The sequence below is a fragment of the Chlorocebus sabaeus genome, chromosome 12 (assembly GCF_047675955.1).
Source record: "Chlorocebus sabaeus isolate Y175 chromosome 12, mChlSab1.0.hap1, whole genome shotgun sequence".
NCBI classification, from domain to species: domain Eukaryota; kingdom Metazoa; phylum Chordata; class Mammalia; order Primates; family Cercopithecidae; genus Chlorocebus; species Chlorocebus sabaeus.
Window position 1 is genome coordinate 34002698 of NC_132915.1, and position 14978 is coordinate 34017675.

At 41.9% G+C, this 14978-nt stretch overlaps 1 protein-coding gene across 2 annotated transcripts in view; it reads left to right on the plus strand.

Annotated features, from left to right (window-relative positions):
• The first annotated feature begins 308 nt into the window (after positions 1–308).
• Positions 309–14978, plus strand: part of RCL1 (RNA terminal phosphate cyclase like 1) — a 65781-nt gene continuing 51111 nt past the window's right edge. Inside the window, exon 1 of one of the 2 annotated variants that reach the window (XM_073021555.1) lies at positions 309–654. In XM_073021555.1, coding sequence (XP_072877656.1) covers positions 519–654 — 136 coding nt within the window. In that variant the 5' untranslated portion in view covers positions 309–518. The remainder of the gene's footprint in view (positions 655–14978) is intronic. The other variant, XM_073021556.1, reaches the window with a different exon arrangement.

A 14978-nucleotide genomic window follows, 5' to 3' on the forward strand; every position in this document is an offset into this window, starting at 1 on the left:
CAATCTCAGTCCGCCATCTCCCCTTGCTACCACGCCAGGAGGTACCCAAAGGAGACTGCCCTGACTGGCAACTCCCGCGCCGGGGTTCCCGGGCCACCCTCACGCGTTGCCTCCAGCCGCGCGCTGTTGCCAAGGCCCGGGCACCGCCCAGCTCCACTACGGACCAATGGCAGCGCGGCTTGGGCACCGCCCAGCTTCAGCGCGAGCCAATGGAGGCGCGGCGCGGGCACCGCCCTGATCCGGCGCGGGCCAATAGCGGCGTGGCCCGGCGCGGTGGCCGCCCCGGTCGGGCGGGGAGGCGGGGAGGTGGCCACTGGCTCCGCCCCGCTCCCCTCTGACCCGGTGTCTAGTCTCTCCGTCTTCCTGTTCCAAACCACGTGGACGCGTCGGGGCTGCGGGAGGCAGCCCCAGCCGCCGCCGTCGGTGTCGCAGCCACCACCACCGCCGGGGTCACGGGTCCCGCGTCTGTCCGAAGTCGCCGCACTCGGGCTGCTCACGTCTCTGCGGAGGGCGCGCACATGGCGACTCAGGCGAACTCCCTCAGCTACGCGGGGTGCAACTTCTTGCGCCAACGTCTGGTCCTGTCTACCCTGAGCGGGCGCCCCGTCAAAATCCGAAAGATTCGGGCCAGAGACGACAACCCGGGCCTCCGAGGTAACTTGGTGTGAGCGGCGGGCGGCGTGGGCGCGGGGGCTGAGGGGAGACCGAGCTGATGCCCTGGGGGCCCGCGCGGCGTTAGTTGGGGGCTCGGCGTCCTGCGAGCGCGTCGGGGAGGGCAGGTGGCGCGTCGCCTCCAAAGCCGAAGGCGCACGAACGGTGGGGGAGGCGGGGTCGGCGCCCGAGGGGAGCGCTCAGCTGCAAGCTGCGCTCTGAGTCTACGGGGCGCTGGTAGTAAACAGCTGCACGTTTTCCAGCTTTACGTGTAGCAACAAATCCCTGGCGTCGCCCCCTCGCTTCCCTTCAGTCCCTCTTGCCCTCGCCATAAACCTCTCAAAGGAGAAAAACAGTTTGTTGGACCAAAATATGGTGAATGAGCCGAGGGAGAGACATTGGGAGAGAAAAGTACCTCGGGTTGGTTCTCTGTCCGTCTCAAAGCAGGTCTCAGAAGCAGCTGCCCCCTTGGACACCGGCTGTTCCTGTCGCCATGATTTCTTGGCTGCCCTCATACTTGTCCTTGGGTGTGGAGAAAGAAATTTTTAAAATTCTGTTTGTTTTCAGCCGTGACTGTGATTGATGTGCGCAGGACAAGAGCTTTGAGGTAGATTTTTAACAGTCACGGGCCTAATTGCCTTGACTTTAGAAAAAAGGTTGGTGACAAGCGCTAAACTGCAGGCTTCCAAGCTCACTTCTTGCTCTACAATGGTAGGTTAAAAAAAAAATAGGCCCATTTAAACCCACATCTCATTAAATGGCGCCGGTTTTCAACTGGCCTTGGTTTACACCTGGCCCCCTGGAATGAGATACATGCATTTAAAAACTTCTGACTGGTGGTTATCCCAAGTTGGGCGAGTCAGTAGTCAGGTGAAAAAGGAAAAACCTGTCTGTAAATTGAAAGAGAGTGTTTGTGGTTGGTCCTGGAAGCTTCCTGGGTGGTGCTGATGTGTTTCATTTTGCACTGGCTCTTGTTTTATCTGTCTGAATGCATTTTTTGGATAGTTAGATCTCTGCCTCTATTGGGTGGTGATTGGTTGCACATGAAGGGCGAAGATACCATGCTATTGATGGAGATAGAAGTTAGGAAGGAAAGAACCAGAATATCCCAGGTACAGTGGTAAAAAACCTAGTGATGGTAGGAAAAACTTGTGTTGGTGGTTCCTGTCCTCTCTCTACTGCTCAAAAACACTGAGAAAGTTAAGGAGAGACCACAAATGGTTTATGGCACGACTTTTCCGTCAACAACTGTTCCATTTAGTTTGACCCTTGGGCAAAGTGTTTGCTTGATTGCTCTGTGGCATTCTCAGCCAGCTCTCCATCCACTTTACCCTCAGGTTAGCTCAGAGAACTTGCCACTAGCTGGATATGGTAAGAAGATGGGCTTCTACTTTGTATAAATACTAGGCATAACCTTTTTTTTTTTTTTTTTTTAAAGAGAAATGGAAGTATAGCCTGGAAATCTGGGCTCTCAAATAAATCTAATTCTATTTAGAGTTTTTCTCTTGACAGGTGGCCTCCAATTTAATATTTAATGTTGCAAAGTATGCTTCTCCTTCTCCTCCTCCACTATATGTGAGCATCTCTTCAAAGCATCTCACACATATGAGCTCCCATTTCTTCCAGGAACAGGGCTTGGCCACTTGGTACTTTCTTGAAAGGGTGTCAGACGCTGATACCTGAGGGAGGTAGAACTGGTTGGCAGGTGTGCTGGTGTTTTATGGGGACTGTTACTTTAGAACATTATGTGCCTTACCTCGTTCATATACCAGGGGAAGAAAGAGACTCCTGATTATTCGTACATCCTTGTGCTGGCTTCAGGGCCTCAGCAACCTTGTAGATGTTTGTCTGCTTGCTTGCTTGCTTTGTCTCTCTCTCTCTCTCTCTCTCTCTCTCTTTTCTTTTCTTTTTTTGAGATAGAGTCTTACTCTGTCTCCTAGGCTGAAGTGCAGTGGTGCGATCTCAGCTCACTGGAACCTCCGCCGCCCGGGTTCAAGCAATTCTCCTGTCTCAGCTTCTTGCGTAGCTGGGATTGCAGGTGCCTGCCACCATGCCCAGCTAATTTTTAGTAGAGTAATTTTAGTAGAGATGAGGTTTCACCATGTTGGCCAGGCTGGTATCAAACTGCTGACCTCAGGTGATCCACCTGCCTTGGCCTCCCAAAGTGCTGGGATTACAGGTGTGAGCCATTGCACCTGGCCTGTCTGCTTAATTTCTTACAGAGGGAACTGATAGATATGCATTTGCAGATATACATGTATATGTGTATTTGTATATGTGTACATGTAAGTGTATATACATATACGTACACACATAAATAGATGTAGTCCCTGACACATGATTTGTGGTCATAGTCAAGGGAGTCCTTGGTAGCTTGATTGAAGATGTAGCCAGAAGGCTGTGTTGCCTCTCATCTGTCCTTTTCTGCCTTTTCCTGGCTCAGATTCTCAGAGTTGGAAAAAACTCAGAGTATATCCAATAAAATCTTCAACTCTAATGCAAGAATCACATCTCTTAAAGGTGCTTGCTTAAGCATCCCTCATGGTGTGGGCTTTGGAGGGTAGGGGTGGTATGGGAGGCTTTCAGCCTCAGGAACATTTATTTAGAAAGTGCTTATTGAGCCCCAGTATGTGCAAGGCTTTGTATGGGAGCGTGTAATATGTGTGAGAAGCTGCTTGCCCCTGCTCTCATGGAGCTTGTCATCTAAGTAGGATGTTACTAAGTTTGAGTAACTTGAAATAGGAAGGATTGAGTATTGTACAGGGGCTCAGTGGAGTTCAGAGCAGACTTCCCTGAAAGTTACAAAGGAAGGCAGGTTTTCTGGATCTGATCTGGACAGATAGGATTGAGATGGTGGCTGCGGAAATAATTGTTTGCAAAATAAAGTTTTTTTTTTTTTTAAAGAAATTTTATTTTAGAATCGGGGGTACATGTGCATGTTTGTTACATGGATATATTGCCAACTGGTGGGGACTGGGCTTCTAGTGTACCCATTATCCGAATAGTGAACATTGTACCCAATAGGTAATTTTTCAACCTCCCTCAATCTTCCTCCTTTTTGAGTCCCCACTATTTGTTATTTCCATGTTTATGTCCGTGTGTATCCATCGTTCAGCTCCCATTTATAAGTAAGAACATGCAGTATTTGATTTTCTGTTTCTGAATTAGTTCTCTTGGGATAATGGCCTCTAACTCCGTGTTGCTGCAAAAGACATTATTTCATTCTTTTTTTCTTTCTGTTTTTTTTTTTTTTTTTTTTTTTTTTGAGACAAGGTCTCACTCTGTCATGAGTGCAGTGGTGTCATCATGGCTCACTGTAGCCTCAACTCTTGGGCTCAGGTGATCCTCTCACCTTAGCTTCCTGAGTAGCTGGGACTACAGATGTGTACCATAGCATCTGGTTGATTTTTAAAATGTTTTTCGTAGAGATGGGGTCTTGTTTATGTTGCCCAGGCTGGTCTTGAACTCCTGAACTCAAGCAGTCCACCTGCCTCAGCCTCCCAAAGTGCTGGGATTACAGGCATGCATCACCATGCGCAGCCTGATTTCATTCTTTTTTGTGGCTGTGTAGTATTTCGTAGTGTATATATACCACATTTTCTTTATCCAGTCAACCATTGGTGGACACTTAGGTTAGTTCCATCACTTTGGTATTGTGAATAGTGCTGCAATAAACATACAAGTACAGGTGTCTTCTTTGTATAGTGATGTCTTTTCCTCTGGGTAGATACCCAGTAGTGGAATTGCTGGGTCATATGGTAGTTCTATTTTTAGTTCTTTAAGAAATCTCCATATGAAAGAAACAGTTTTTAAGTCAAAAAGTTCTTTATTTTCTTTATTTTACTGAGGTAAAATCCTTAATTTGTCATGGTCATAATACTTGGCAATTAAGAGCTTGGGCTCAGTATTGGACCTTGGTTTGAGTACGAGTTCTGCCTTTTGCTGTTAGCTCTTGGTCCTTGGGCAAATTCTTTTAACTATTCTCTTCTGAGCCTCAGCTTTTTCACCTGTAAAGTGGGGCCAGTACTACTAACCTTACAAGGTTATTGTGAGGACTAAATGAAATAATACTTCAAAGTGTACTGAACAGTGCCTGGCACATAGGAAGAATAAATGTTAGCTGATTTTATTATTAACTTGAACCCACTTGAACCCACTGGGTATAGGTCTGCTCCCTGGCATGCCAAATCCATTCCTGCTTCTATATGGAAATTTTTCAGATATTTGAAGAGAATTATGCCTTCTGTAAAGTTCTCTTCTTAGGTGGTTGTTTCCATGTATTTGTATGTTATATGTAAAGCACAGTAGTTTTCAACCAGGGGCACTTTTGTTCAGTAGGGGACATCTGGGAGCATTTGGAGATATTTTTGGTTGTCACAGCTTGGCAGAGGGGAATGCGACTGGCCTCTAGTGGTCAGAATCCAAGGATGCTGCTAAATATCCTACAGGACAGCCCCCTACAACAAAGAATTATTGCATCCAAAATGTCAGTAGCGCTGATGTAGGAAAACCCTGGCCTACTTGACATTAGTTATTAAGCCTTTTCTTTTCCACGTATCCCTAGTGATTAGGAATAGCAGCATGTGACACGAAGAAGACTACACAAGGATTTAGAAACAAATGAGACACAGGTCAAACTCTGACTTCAGGCAAATCAGTGAATCTCTTAAAACTGTGCCCTTCCATTGCAAAGGGGTTGTAAATACTGAAAAGGGTCTGAACCCCAAAGAAGGATGGTCCCGGGATGGTGGTTATAATTGTCCAGCCATATGTATAATTTATGCTTCAGTTTTGAGGAACATGAACAATTACGTTTATCTCATTGTACTCTTCCTTTCATTGAAGAGGAAGTAAATATTTTTTTCTTGCTGCTGCTGTTTTACTCAAGGTAAAAAAGCCAACACGTAGTTAGGTAAGATAGTTGGTGAAGGCAAATGTGTACTGAGGGACAGAGCTGGAAAGAGAATGTGGCCAGCTCCTGCCTGAAGGGCCTGTTCTCTCTCATTTCACAGCGTGATGGACCTGGGTGTTCCTCATCAGTATTATAAAGCAGCAGTCCAAAGTGTCTCTATCTCTGGATTTCATGAGGGCTGTGTCTTGCAGGGTTCAGTTTAACAGTCTCTGTATAGTGTGAGGTCTAAATGGAAGAGAATCCCACCAGAATAATTGTTTAAAGTTGGAATAGCAGAAATAATGGACTTGAACAAGAGCAGTGGTATAGGAGTTAGGAGACAGGACTGCTACTACCCAGGATCCTGAGCAGGTCACGGAACTGAGCCTTAGTGTCTTCCCCTGTGAAACAGAGGAGTTACTTGGTCCCATGGGGGAGTGCTCCATATGGCTTAAGCAGATAAGATTCTGAAAAAGAAGAGCTAAGTGGAGTTTTAATCAAAAGGGTCCTTTAAAATGTGTTAAGGAAGCACGCCACAAAGAGGTCCTTTGAAAGGTCAAACATGTTTTGGTAAACCAATGCATTGTTCTGGGAATAAATCTGTCTGTTCCCAAATTGGATCTTTTAAAAGGAGGTTGTGCCTATATTTTATTTCAGCCTGGTTTGGGACCCAGAATTCTTGATGGACAACTGGTTTTGGGGCATGGCAGATAATTGTGCTACTAACTGTAGATTGAATATGTCCTGTTAATAAGGAACATACCCTGTTGTGCCTCTTATGACAAAGTGTGCTTCCAGGAGATGATTTTTGACTGCCCAAAATAAGACTTCTTTTTTTTTTTTTGAAAGACAAATGCCAAGAATCCTAATGACCAATTTTCAGATACAGTGTTGTTTGGAAGCTGTTGTATAAATGCCTTTTCTTTTCTTTACTTTTCTTTCTCTCTCCCCCTCCCTCCCTCCCTCCCTCTCTTCTTCCCCCTTCCCCCAATCCCCCTCTCTCTCCCTTTCCCCATCTGTCCCTCCCTCCCTCCCCTTCCTCTCCTTCCTCTTTTTCTCCCTTCCTCCCTCTCTTTCTCTTTCTCTTTTTTTCTTTTTCTTTTTCTTAGAGATGGGGGTCTCACTATGTTGATCAGACTGATCTCGAACTATTGGCATCCAGTGATCCTTCTGCCTCCCTGTCCCAAAGTGCTGAGATTACAGGCATGAGCCACAGTGCCTGGCCATAAGAGCTACTTCAGATGGAACTACCTACCATCTTTTTAAAAAGACCAAACTTTATTTTGAGATAATTGTAGATTCACATGCTGTTATAATAAATAATGCAGAAAGATCCTGACTGTACTTTATCCAGTTTCCCCCAATGGTGATATATGGAAAAATTATAGTACAATGTTAGAACTAGGATATTGACATTGATACAGTGAGATACAGAACATTTCTATCACTCCAGGGATTCTTCATGTTTGTTGCTCTTTTGTAGCCACACCCAGTTTCCTCCTTCTGCCACTTCTTCCTTAACCCTTGTCAGTCTCTAATCTGTTCTTTAATTTCCGTAATTTTGTCATTTGAAGACTGCTCCATAAATGGAATCATATAGTATGTAACCTTTGGATTGTTTTTTTCTTTTTTCTTAAATTTTATATTATAAATTTAAAATTTTTTTTAAAAAGAAAAAAATCTTGAAGGGCCTTGAATGAGTCCTGTATTTTAATTTTTTGTCACTATCTCCCTGGGTTGGGAGTGGGTAATTTGCATGCTTGCTGCCTTCCTTAGATGTGGTAGCCATTTCTCAGACTCACTCCGGAATCAAACTCTGATTGCCTGTCACCCATGGTCACCATGGTAGGCATGGTGACTATCATCAAAAGTTGATATGGCAGACGTTCAAATGGGTTGTTGCTGCCACTTGGGGGTGTGTGATTAGCCTGAGGTCATCTAGAGTCACTATAAGGATTGGCTTTTTTACAGTCAGCATGATTTCCTGGAGATTATCTAAGATGTTTTTATCAAGTTTGTTCCCTTTTGTTGCTGAGTAGTATTTCATGGTATGAAAATATCACAAGTCTTTTTATTTACCTGTTGAAAAACATCTGGGTTGTTTCCAGTTTTTGGCTATGTTGAATAAGGCTGCTATAAAAATTCGTGCAAAAGTTTTTTTTTTCTTTTTTTTATTATTATTATTATTATTATTATTATTTAATGGTGTCTAGCTCTGTTGCCCAGACTGGAGTGCAGGGGCACAATCTTGGTTCACTGCACCCTCCCCAGCCCGGGTTCAGGCGATTCTCCTGCCTCAGCCTCCCGAGTAGCTGGGATTACAAGCACCCACCACCATGTTCAGCTAATTTTTGTATTTTTAGTAGAGATGGGGTTTTGGCATGTTGGTCAGACTAGTCTTGAACTCCTGACCTCAGATGATCCACCCACCTCAGCCTCCCAAAGTGCTGGGATTATAGGTGTGCACCACCATGCCCTGCCAGGTTTTTTTACTTTTTTATGTGAACATAGTCTTCCTTTCTCTGGAATAAATGCCCAGGAGTGCTCTTGCAGGGTTGTATCCTAGTTGCATGTTTAGTTTTTTAAGATATTGCTGCCCTGTTTTCCAGTGTGGATGTCCTTTTTTTTTTTTTTTTTTTTTTTTGAGATGGAATCTTACTCTGTCTTCCAGGCTGGAATGCAGTGACGTGATCTTGGCTCACTGCAACCTCCGCCTCCCGGGTTCAAGCGATTCTTCTGCCTCAGCCTCCTGAGCAACTGGGATTACAGGTGTGCACCAACACACCTGGCTAATTTTTTATGTTTTTGATAGAGACTGGGTTTCACTATGTTGGCCAGGCTGGTCTCAAACTCCTGACCTCAAGTGATCCTCCTGGCTCGGCCTCCCGAAGTGCTGGGATTACAGGTGTGAGCCACCACACTGGCCTGGGTGTACTATTTTATATTCCTATCTGTAGTGTATGAGGGATTCAGTTCTCTGCATCCTTACTTGCATTTGGTGTTGTCACTACTTTTATTCATTCTGATAGGTATGTAGTGATGCCCCAGGGTGGTCTTAATTTGCGTATTACAAATGACTAATGATGTCTTCATTGAAACACCTGAGTCTTTTGTCCATTTCTAATAGGATTGTTTGTACTAACTGTTTTGTTTTGTTTTGTTTTTTGAGATAGGGTCTTGTTTTCTCATCCAGGCTTGAGTACAGTGACACGATCATGGCTCACTTCTGCCTGAGCTTCCTGGGCGTAAGCAATTTTTTTATCTCAGCCTCCCAAATAACTGGGACTACAGGCACATGCCATCGTGCCTGGCTACTTTTTAAATTTTTTGTAGAGATGGGGTCTCGCTATATTGTCCAGGCTGGTCTTGAACTTGTGACCTCAAGCCATCTTTCTGCCTCACCTTCCCAAGATATAATTCCTAAGGCATTACAGGTGTGAACCACTGTGCCTGGCCTCTACTGTTGCTTTTGAGAGTATTTTATATATGCTGGTCCTTTGGCAGATTTGTGGTTTGTTAGTATTTTCTCCCACTGTGTAGCTTGTCTTTTTATTATCTTATGGTTTGCAGAGGAAAATATTTTAATTTTAATGATGTAGAATTTATCATGTTTTTCTTTTGTGGCAGTGCTTTTGGTGTTAAGTCTAAGAACTCTTTGCCTAGCTTTAGGTACGAGACTTGGGTTGAGATTCTTTTTTTTTTTTTTTTTTTTTGCCTATGGAGAGCCAATTGCCCAAGCATCATTTGTTGAAACGGCCATCTTTTTTTCATTTAATTGCTTTTGTACCTTTGTACAAAATCAGTTTAGCATTTTTGTGTGGATCTCTTTCTGGGTTCTCCATTTTGTTCCATTGATTTACATGTCTGTCTCTTGTCAATACCACACAGTCTTTTTTTTTTTTTTTTGAGATGGAGTCTTGCTCTGTTGCCGCTGGAGTGCAGTGGTGTGATCTTGGCTCACTGCAGCCTCTGCCTCCGAGGTTCAAGTGATTCTCCTGGCTCAGCCTCCGGAGCAGCTGGAATTATAGGCGTGTGCCACCACACCTGGCTATTTTTTTTTTTTTTTTTTTTTGTATTTATGTAGAGACGGGGTTTCACCGTGTTGGCCAGGCTGGTCTTGAACTTCTGAGCTCAAGTAATCCACCCGCCTTGGGCTGTCAAAGTGCTGGGATTACAGGTGTGAGCCACCGCTCCTGGCCAGTATATCATACAGTCTTGATTACTTACTGTAGCCATATAATGAGTCTTGAAATTGGTTAGACTGATTCCTCCCAGTTTATTTTTCAAAATCATTTTAGTTATTCCAGTTCCTTTGCCTTTGAATATAAATTTTAGAATAATCTTATCTAATATACAAAAAAGCTTTCCAATATTTTGACAATAACTATATTATACCTATATGTCCATTTGGGGATAATTGTCGTCTTTATTATGTTGAGGTGTTAATCCATGAATGTGATCTGTCTCTCTACTTAAATCTGTTTCTTTTCCCTAGATGAAATATTACAGGTTTATTTAAAACATAATTCTCATCTTGCGATGGGAAATGTTCATTTGTTCATAAAATGTTCATTTTTCAATGTTTACAAAATATTCATTTTTTTTTACGTTGTAATTTACAAATATACAGAAGTAGTTTACTTAAATTTATATTACGTATTTATTAAGGCAGGTAACTACATGGAAAAAAATTTTGTTCTGTCTTAAGCATACTGGGGAATAAACCATTTGACAAATTGTTGCACATCTGAAACCACAGTGCATAACAAACTTCAAAAAATGGTAAGTTTTTTTTTTTTTTTTTTTTTTTAAAGACGGAGTCTCGCTCTGTCGCCCAGACTGGAGTGCAGTGGCGCGATCTTGGCTCACTGCAACCTCTGCTTCCTGGGTTCACGCCATTCTCCTGCCTCAGCCTCCAGAGTAGCTGGGACTACAGGCGTCGGCCACCATGCCCAGCTAATTTTTTTTTATTTTTAGTAGAGACGGGGTTTCACTGTGTTAGCCAGGATGGTCTCAATCTCCTGACCTCGTGATCTGCCTGCCTCGGCCTCCCAGAGTGCTGGGATTACAGGTGTGAGCCACCACGCCTGGCTGTTTTGTTTTTTTAAGACAGGGTCTTGCTCTTTTGCACAGGCTGGGGTGCAGAGGTGTGACCTTAGCCCACTGCAACCTTGAATTCCTGGGCTCAAGCAATCCTCCTGCCTCAGCCTCCTGAGTAGCCAGGACTATAGGTGTGTACCACCACACTTGGGTATTTTTCTCTCTCTTTTTTTTTTTTTTTTTTTCAGAGGCAGGGTTCACTGTTTTGTCCAGGCTGATCTAGGAGCTCCTGGGCTCAAGCAGTCCCCCTGTGTTGAGGGGGCACTTTAGTCCCCCAAAGTGTTAGGATTACAGGTGTTGAGCCACTACATCTGACCAAAATGTTAAAGACATAAACAAGGCTTATTTACCTTACTTAGATCATAAATGTAGATCAGAAGACAAAAGTAGATTTTCCTTGTCAAAGTATGCAGCGTTTCAGAACTTTGGCTTCCTTGTTTAGTGCTTTTAGAACCAAGACTCACCAAGCACCATTATTTAGGATATTAACACACATTTTTCTGTATCTGAATTTCTTCTTCTAACATCCTAATAATGATTTTTAGAAGGCAAAGAGAATACAAGGTGATCTTCATGCTTATATTGTATTAAAACACAATTCAAGGGAATTCTAGTCTTCCCTCCCCTCCACTTAGGGATTTCATTTATACCCTTATATCCACAACTTCCAGTCACCTGCCTGGTGTTTTCTAAGTCCAGGAATATTCAAGTTGGATTTAGAATTGGAGTGATAGTAGATCCAATCACAGATCCCACCTGTTCTTTGATTTTTATCTTTTTTCTTGATTATTCACTCACAAGTTGACTCAGTTCAGCACTTGACCATGATTGTAGTGCTTCCCAGGTCGACTCCTTGTCTCACTGGAGAGACAGTGTGAAAGGTAAAAAAAAAGCTACTGAATTCTCTTCTGGCGGTGTGGGTCATATCCACTGTTTGTGATTTAAAAGTGCTTCATGTGGAAGGCAAGGCAGTCTGACCTGGAAAATGCAGGGTTGCACTTCTGGCACTTAAACGGGCTGTTCCCTGTGTGTTGGCGATAGTGACTGGTCAGTTCATCTGAGAGGACAGATTTCCACTCATGGCCATCTCAGGCCCAGTGGTAAGGTTTCTCATCTGTGTAGGTTTGCAGGTGTTTCTTGAGGCGAGAGCTCAAGTTCTGGGGAACTCAGAGTCTATTTCTTTTGTTGCTGTTATATAGTTTTCAGCATACAAGTCCAGTACATGTTTTGTTAGAATTGTTTGTAAATATGTTGGGTGTTTTTTTTGGAGCAATTGTAAGTGGTGTATCGTATTTTAAATTTTAGTTTCTGTGTTCATTATTAGTATATAGAAATACCATTGGGGTTTGTGTGTGTGTGTGTGTGTGTGTGTGTGTGTGTGTGTGTGTGTATGTTTATCTGGTATCTTCCAGCATTGCTGAATTTATTTAGTAGGTTTTTTTTCCCTTGTCATTTCCTTGGAATTTATTTTCTATGTAGCTGGTCATGTTTTCTACAAATAGTAACAGTTTGATTTCTTCATTTTTGATATGTATGCCTTTTATTTTCTTCTGCCTTATTGTACTGGCTAGAATTTCTAGCACCATGTTAAGTAAAATGGGTGGGAGTTGTTCCCTATCTTAGGGGGAAAGCATCCCCTTAAGTATGTTAGCTATAAATTTTATGTAGATTTTTAAAAGTCAAGTTGAGAAAGTCATCTTTTATTACAAATTTTCTAAGTGTTTTTTTTTTAAAACAATGAATGAATGTTGTATTTTGTCCAATGCTTTTTCTGCACCAATTGATGTGACCATGTGATTTTTCTTCTTCAGCCTATAAATATGTTGTATTGTCTTGATTGATATTTAAATATTGAACTAGCCCTGCATTCCTGGAATAGATTCTACTTGAGATATATATATCACATATATGGAAGAAATGCTCTAGTAAAATAGGGATAGAGAGGGATTACTTTCTTCCAGTGTGTTCATGAGGACTAGTTTTGAAGAGTTCAGATATAAACTATATATTTTTTTCTTGTTGGGTGGAGTGCTCTATAAATATTGGTTAGATCCTATTGGTTCATAGTGGTGCTGAGTTCTTCTTTGTCCTTGCTGATTTTTGTGTCTAGTTCTGTTGATTATTGAGAAAGGGGTCTCTGACAATAATTGTGGATTTGTCTCTCTTGTTCATTTCTATATATATCTATATATCTGTATATCTATATATCTATATATATCAATCACATACACATATGTGTACACATACATATATGTTGCTGAATTTTATTTGCTAATATTTTGTTAAGGATTTTTGTATGTTCATGAGCAATATTGGTCTGTAGTTTTTTTTTTTCTGTGCTGCTTTGGTCTGGTTTTGGTATCAGGATAGCACTAGTTTAAAATCAATTGGAAAGTTTCCTGTTTTCTGAAAGAGATTATGTAGAATTGTTTTTAATTCTTTAAATGTTTGGCAGAATTTCATATGGGCCAAGAGATTTCTTTTTTGGGAGTTTTTAGATTATGTATTTCGTTTCCTGAATGTTTATAGGGCTATTCAAGTGATGTATTTTGTATATGTAAGTTGTGGTAGTCTGTGTTTTTTGAAGAAGTGGTCCATTTCATCTAACTTGTTGAATTAATATGTGTAGAGTTTACAGTATTTCCTTATTATCCTTTTGATGTCTACAGGATCTGTAGTGATATCTCCTGTTTTATTCCTGATGTTGCTAATTGTGTGTGTCTGTTGGGGGGCGGGGGTGTCTTTGTCTGTGTCGTCACCTTTTTGGTCAGTCTTTCTAGATGATGTCAATTTTATTGATCTTTTTAAAGACCCAGTTCTTTGTTTCACTGGTTTTTCTATCTTGCTTTTCTGTTTTTCGTTTTATTTCTGCTCTTCTTTCCTTCCTTCACTTGCTTTGAGTTTGTCTTCCTCTTTTTCTAAGTGTTTGAGGTGGATCTTAGATTATTAGGAACTTTTTCTGTTTCCTAGTGTATACATTTAAAGCAATTACATTTTTGTGTCAATATTGCCTTAGCTATATCACATAAATTTTGCTATATTTCATTTTAATTTTCATTTAGGTCAATGTAATTTTTATTTTCTTTGAAACTCTTACTCTTTGACCTTTATTTATTTATTTATTTATTTTGGAGATGGAGTTTTACTCTTGTTGTCCAGGCTGGAGTGCAATGGCATGATCTCAGCTCACCGCAACCTCTGCCTCCCAGATTCAAGTGATTCCCCTGCCTCAGCCTCCCGAGTAGCTGGGATTACAGGCATGCACCACCATGCCTGGCTAATTTTTTATTTTTAGTAGAGACAGGGTTTCTCCATATTGGTCAGGTTGGCCTTGAACTCCTGACCTCAGGTGATCTGCCCGCCTCAGCCTCCCAAAGTGCTGGGATTACAGGCGTGAGTCACAGCGCCTGGCAGCATTTATAAGTGTGTTGTTTAGTTTCCATGTGTTTGGATATTTTCTGCTGTTGATTTTAATTTCATTCCATTGTGGTCAGAAAACATTCTCTGTATGATTTTGGTTCTTTTAAATTCATTGAGGTTTTTTTAATGCCCAAGATATGGTCTATCTTGGATATATAATCTGTAGACACTTAGAACAAGTATATATTCTTTTCTTGTTGGGTGGAGTGCTCTATAAATGTTGATTAGATCCTATTGGTTCATAGTGGTGCTGAGTTCTTTGTCCTTGCTGATTTTTCTGTGTAGTTCTATTGATTATTGAGAAAGGGGTCTCTGACAATAATTGTAGATTTGTCTCTCTTGTTCATTTCTATCAATTTTTCTTTGCATATTTTACAGCTTTGTTTGATACATTTAGGATTGCTACATCCTCTTAGTGCTACATTGACTCTTTTCTTATATAATGTGTCACTCTGTCTCTAGTATTTTTTAATTTTTTATTATTATTTTTTAAGACAGGGTCTCTTTTTCATAAACCAGGCTGGAGTGCAATGGTGCAATCTCACCTCATTGCCACCTCCACCTCCTAGGCTCAAGTGATCCTCCTGTTTCAGCTCCCCAAGTAGCTGGGACTATAGGCCACTATGCCTGGCTAATTTTTGTATTTTTTATAGAGACAGGTTTTCGCCATGTTACCCAGGCTGGTCTCCGAACTCCTGAGCTCAAGTGATCCACCTGCCTTTGCCTCCCAGTGTGCTGGGATTACAGGCGTGAGCCACTGTCTACTGTTTTTTTAGGGTGGAAGAAATGCTGTAGTAAAATAGGGATAGAGAGGGATTACTTTCTTCTAATGTGTTCATGAGGACTAGTTTTGAAGAGTTCAGATATAAATAAGAAACTTGAAAGGCAGTAAAAACAGCATAAATCAGAGAATTAG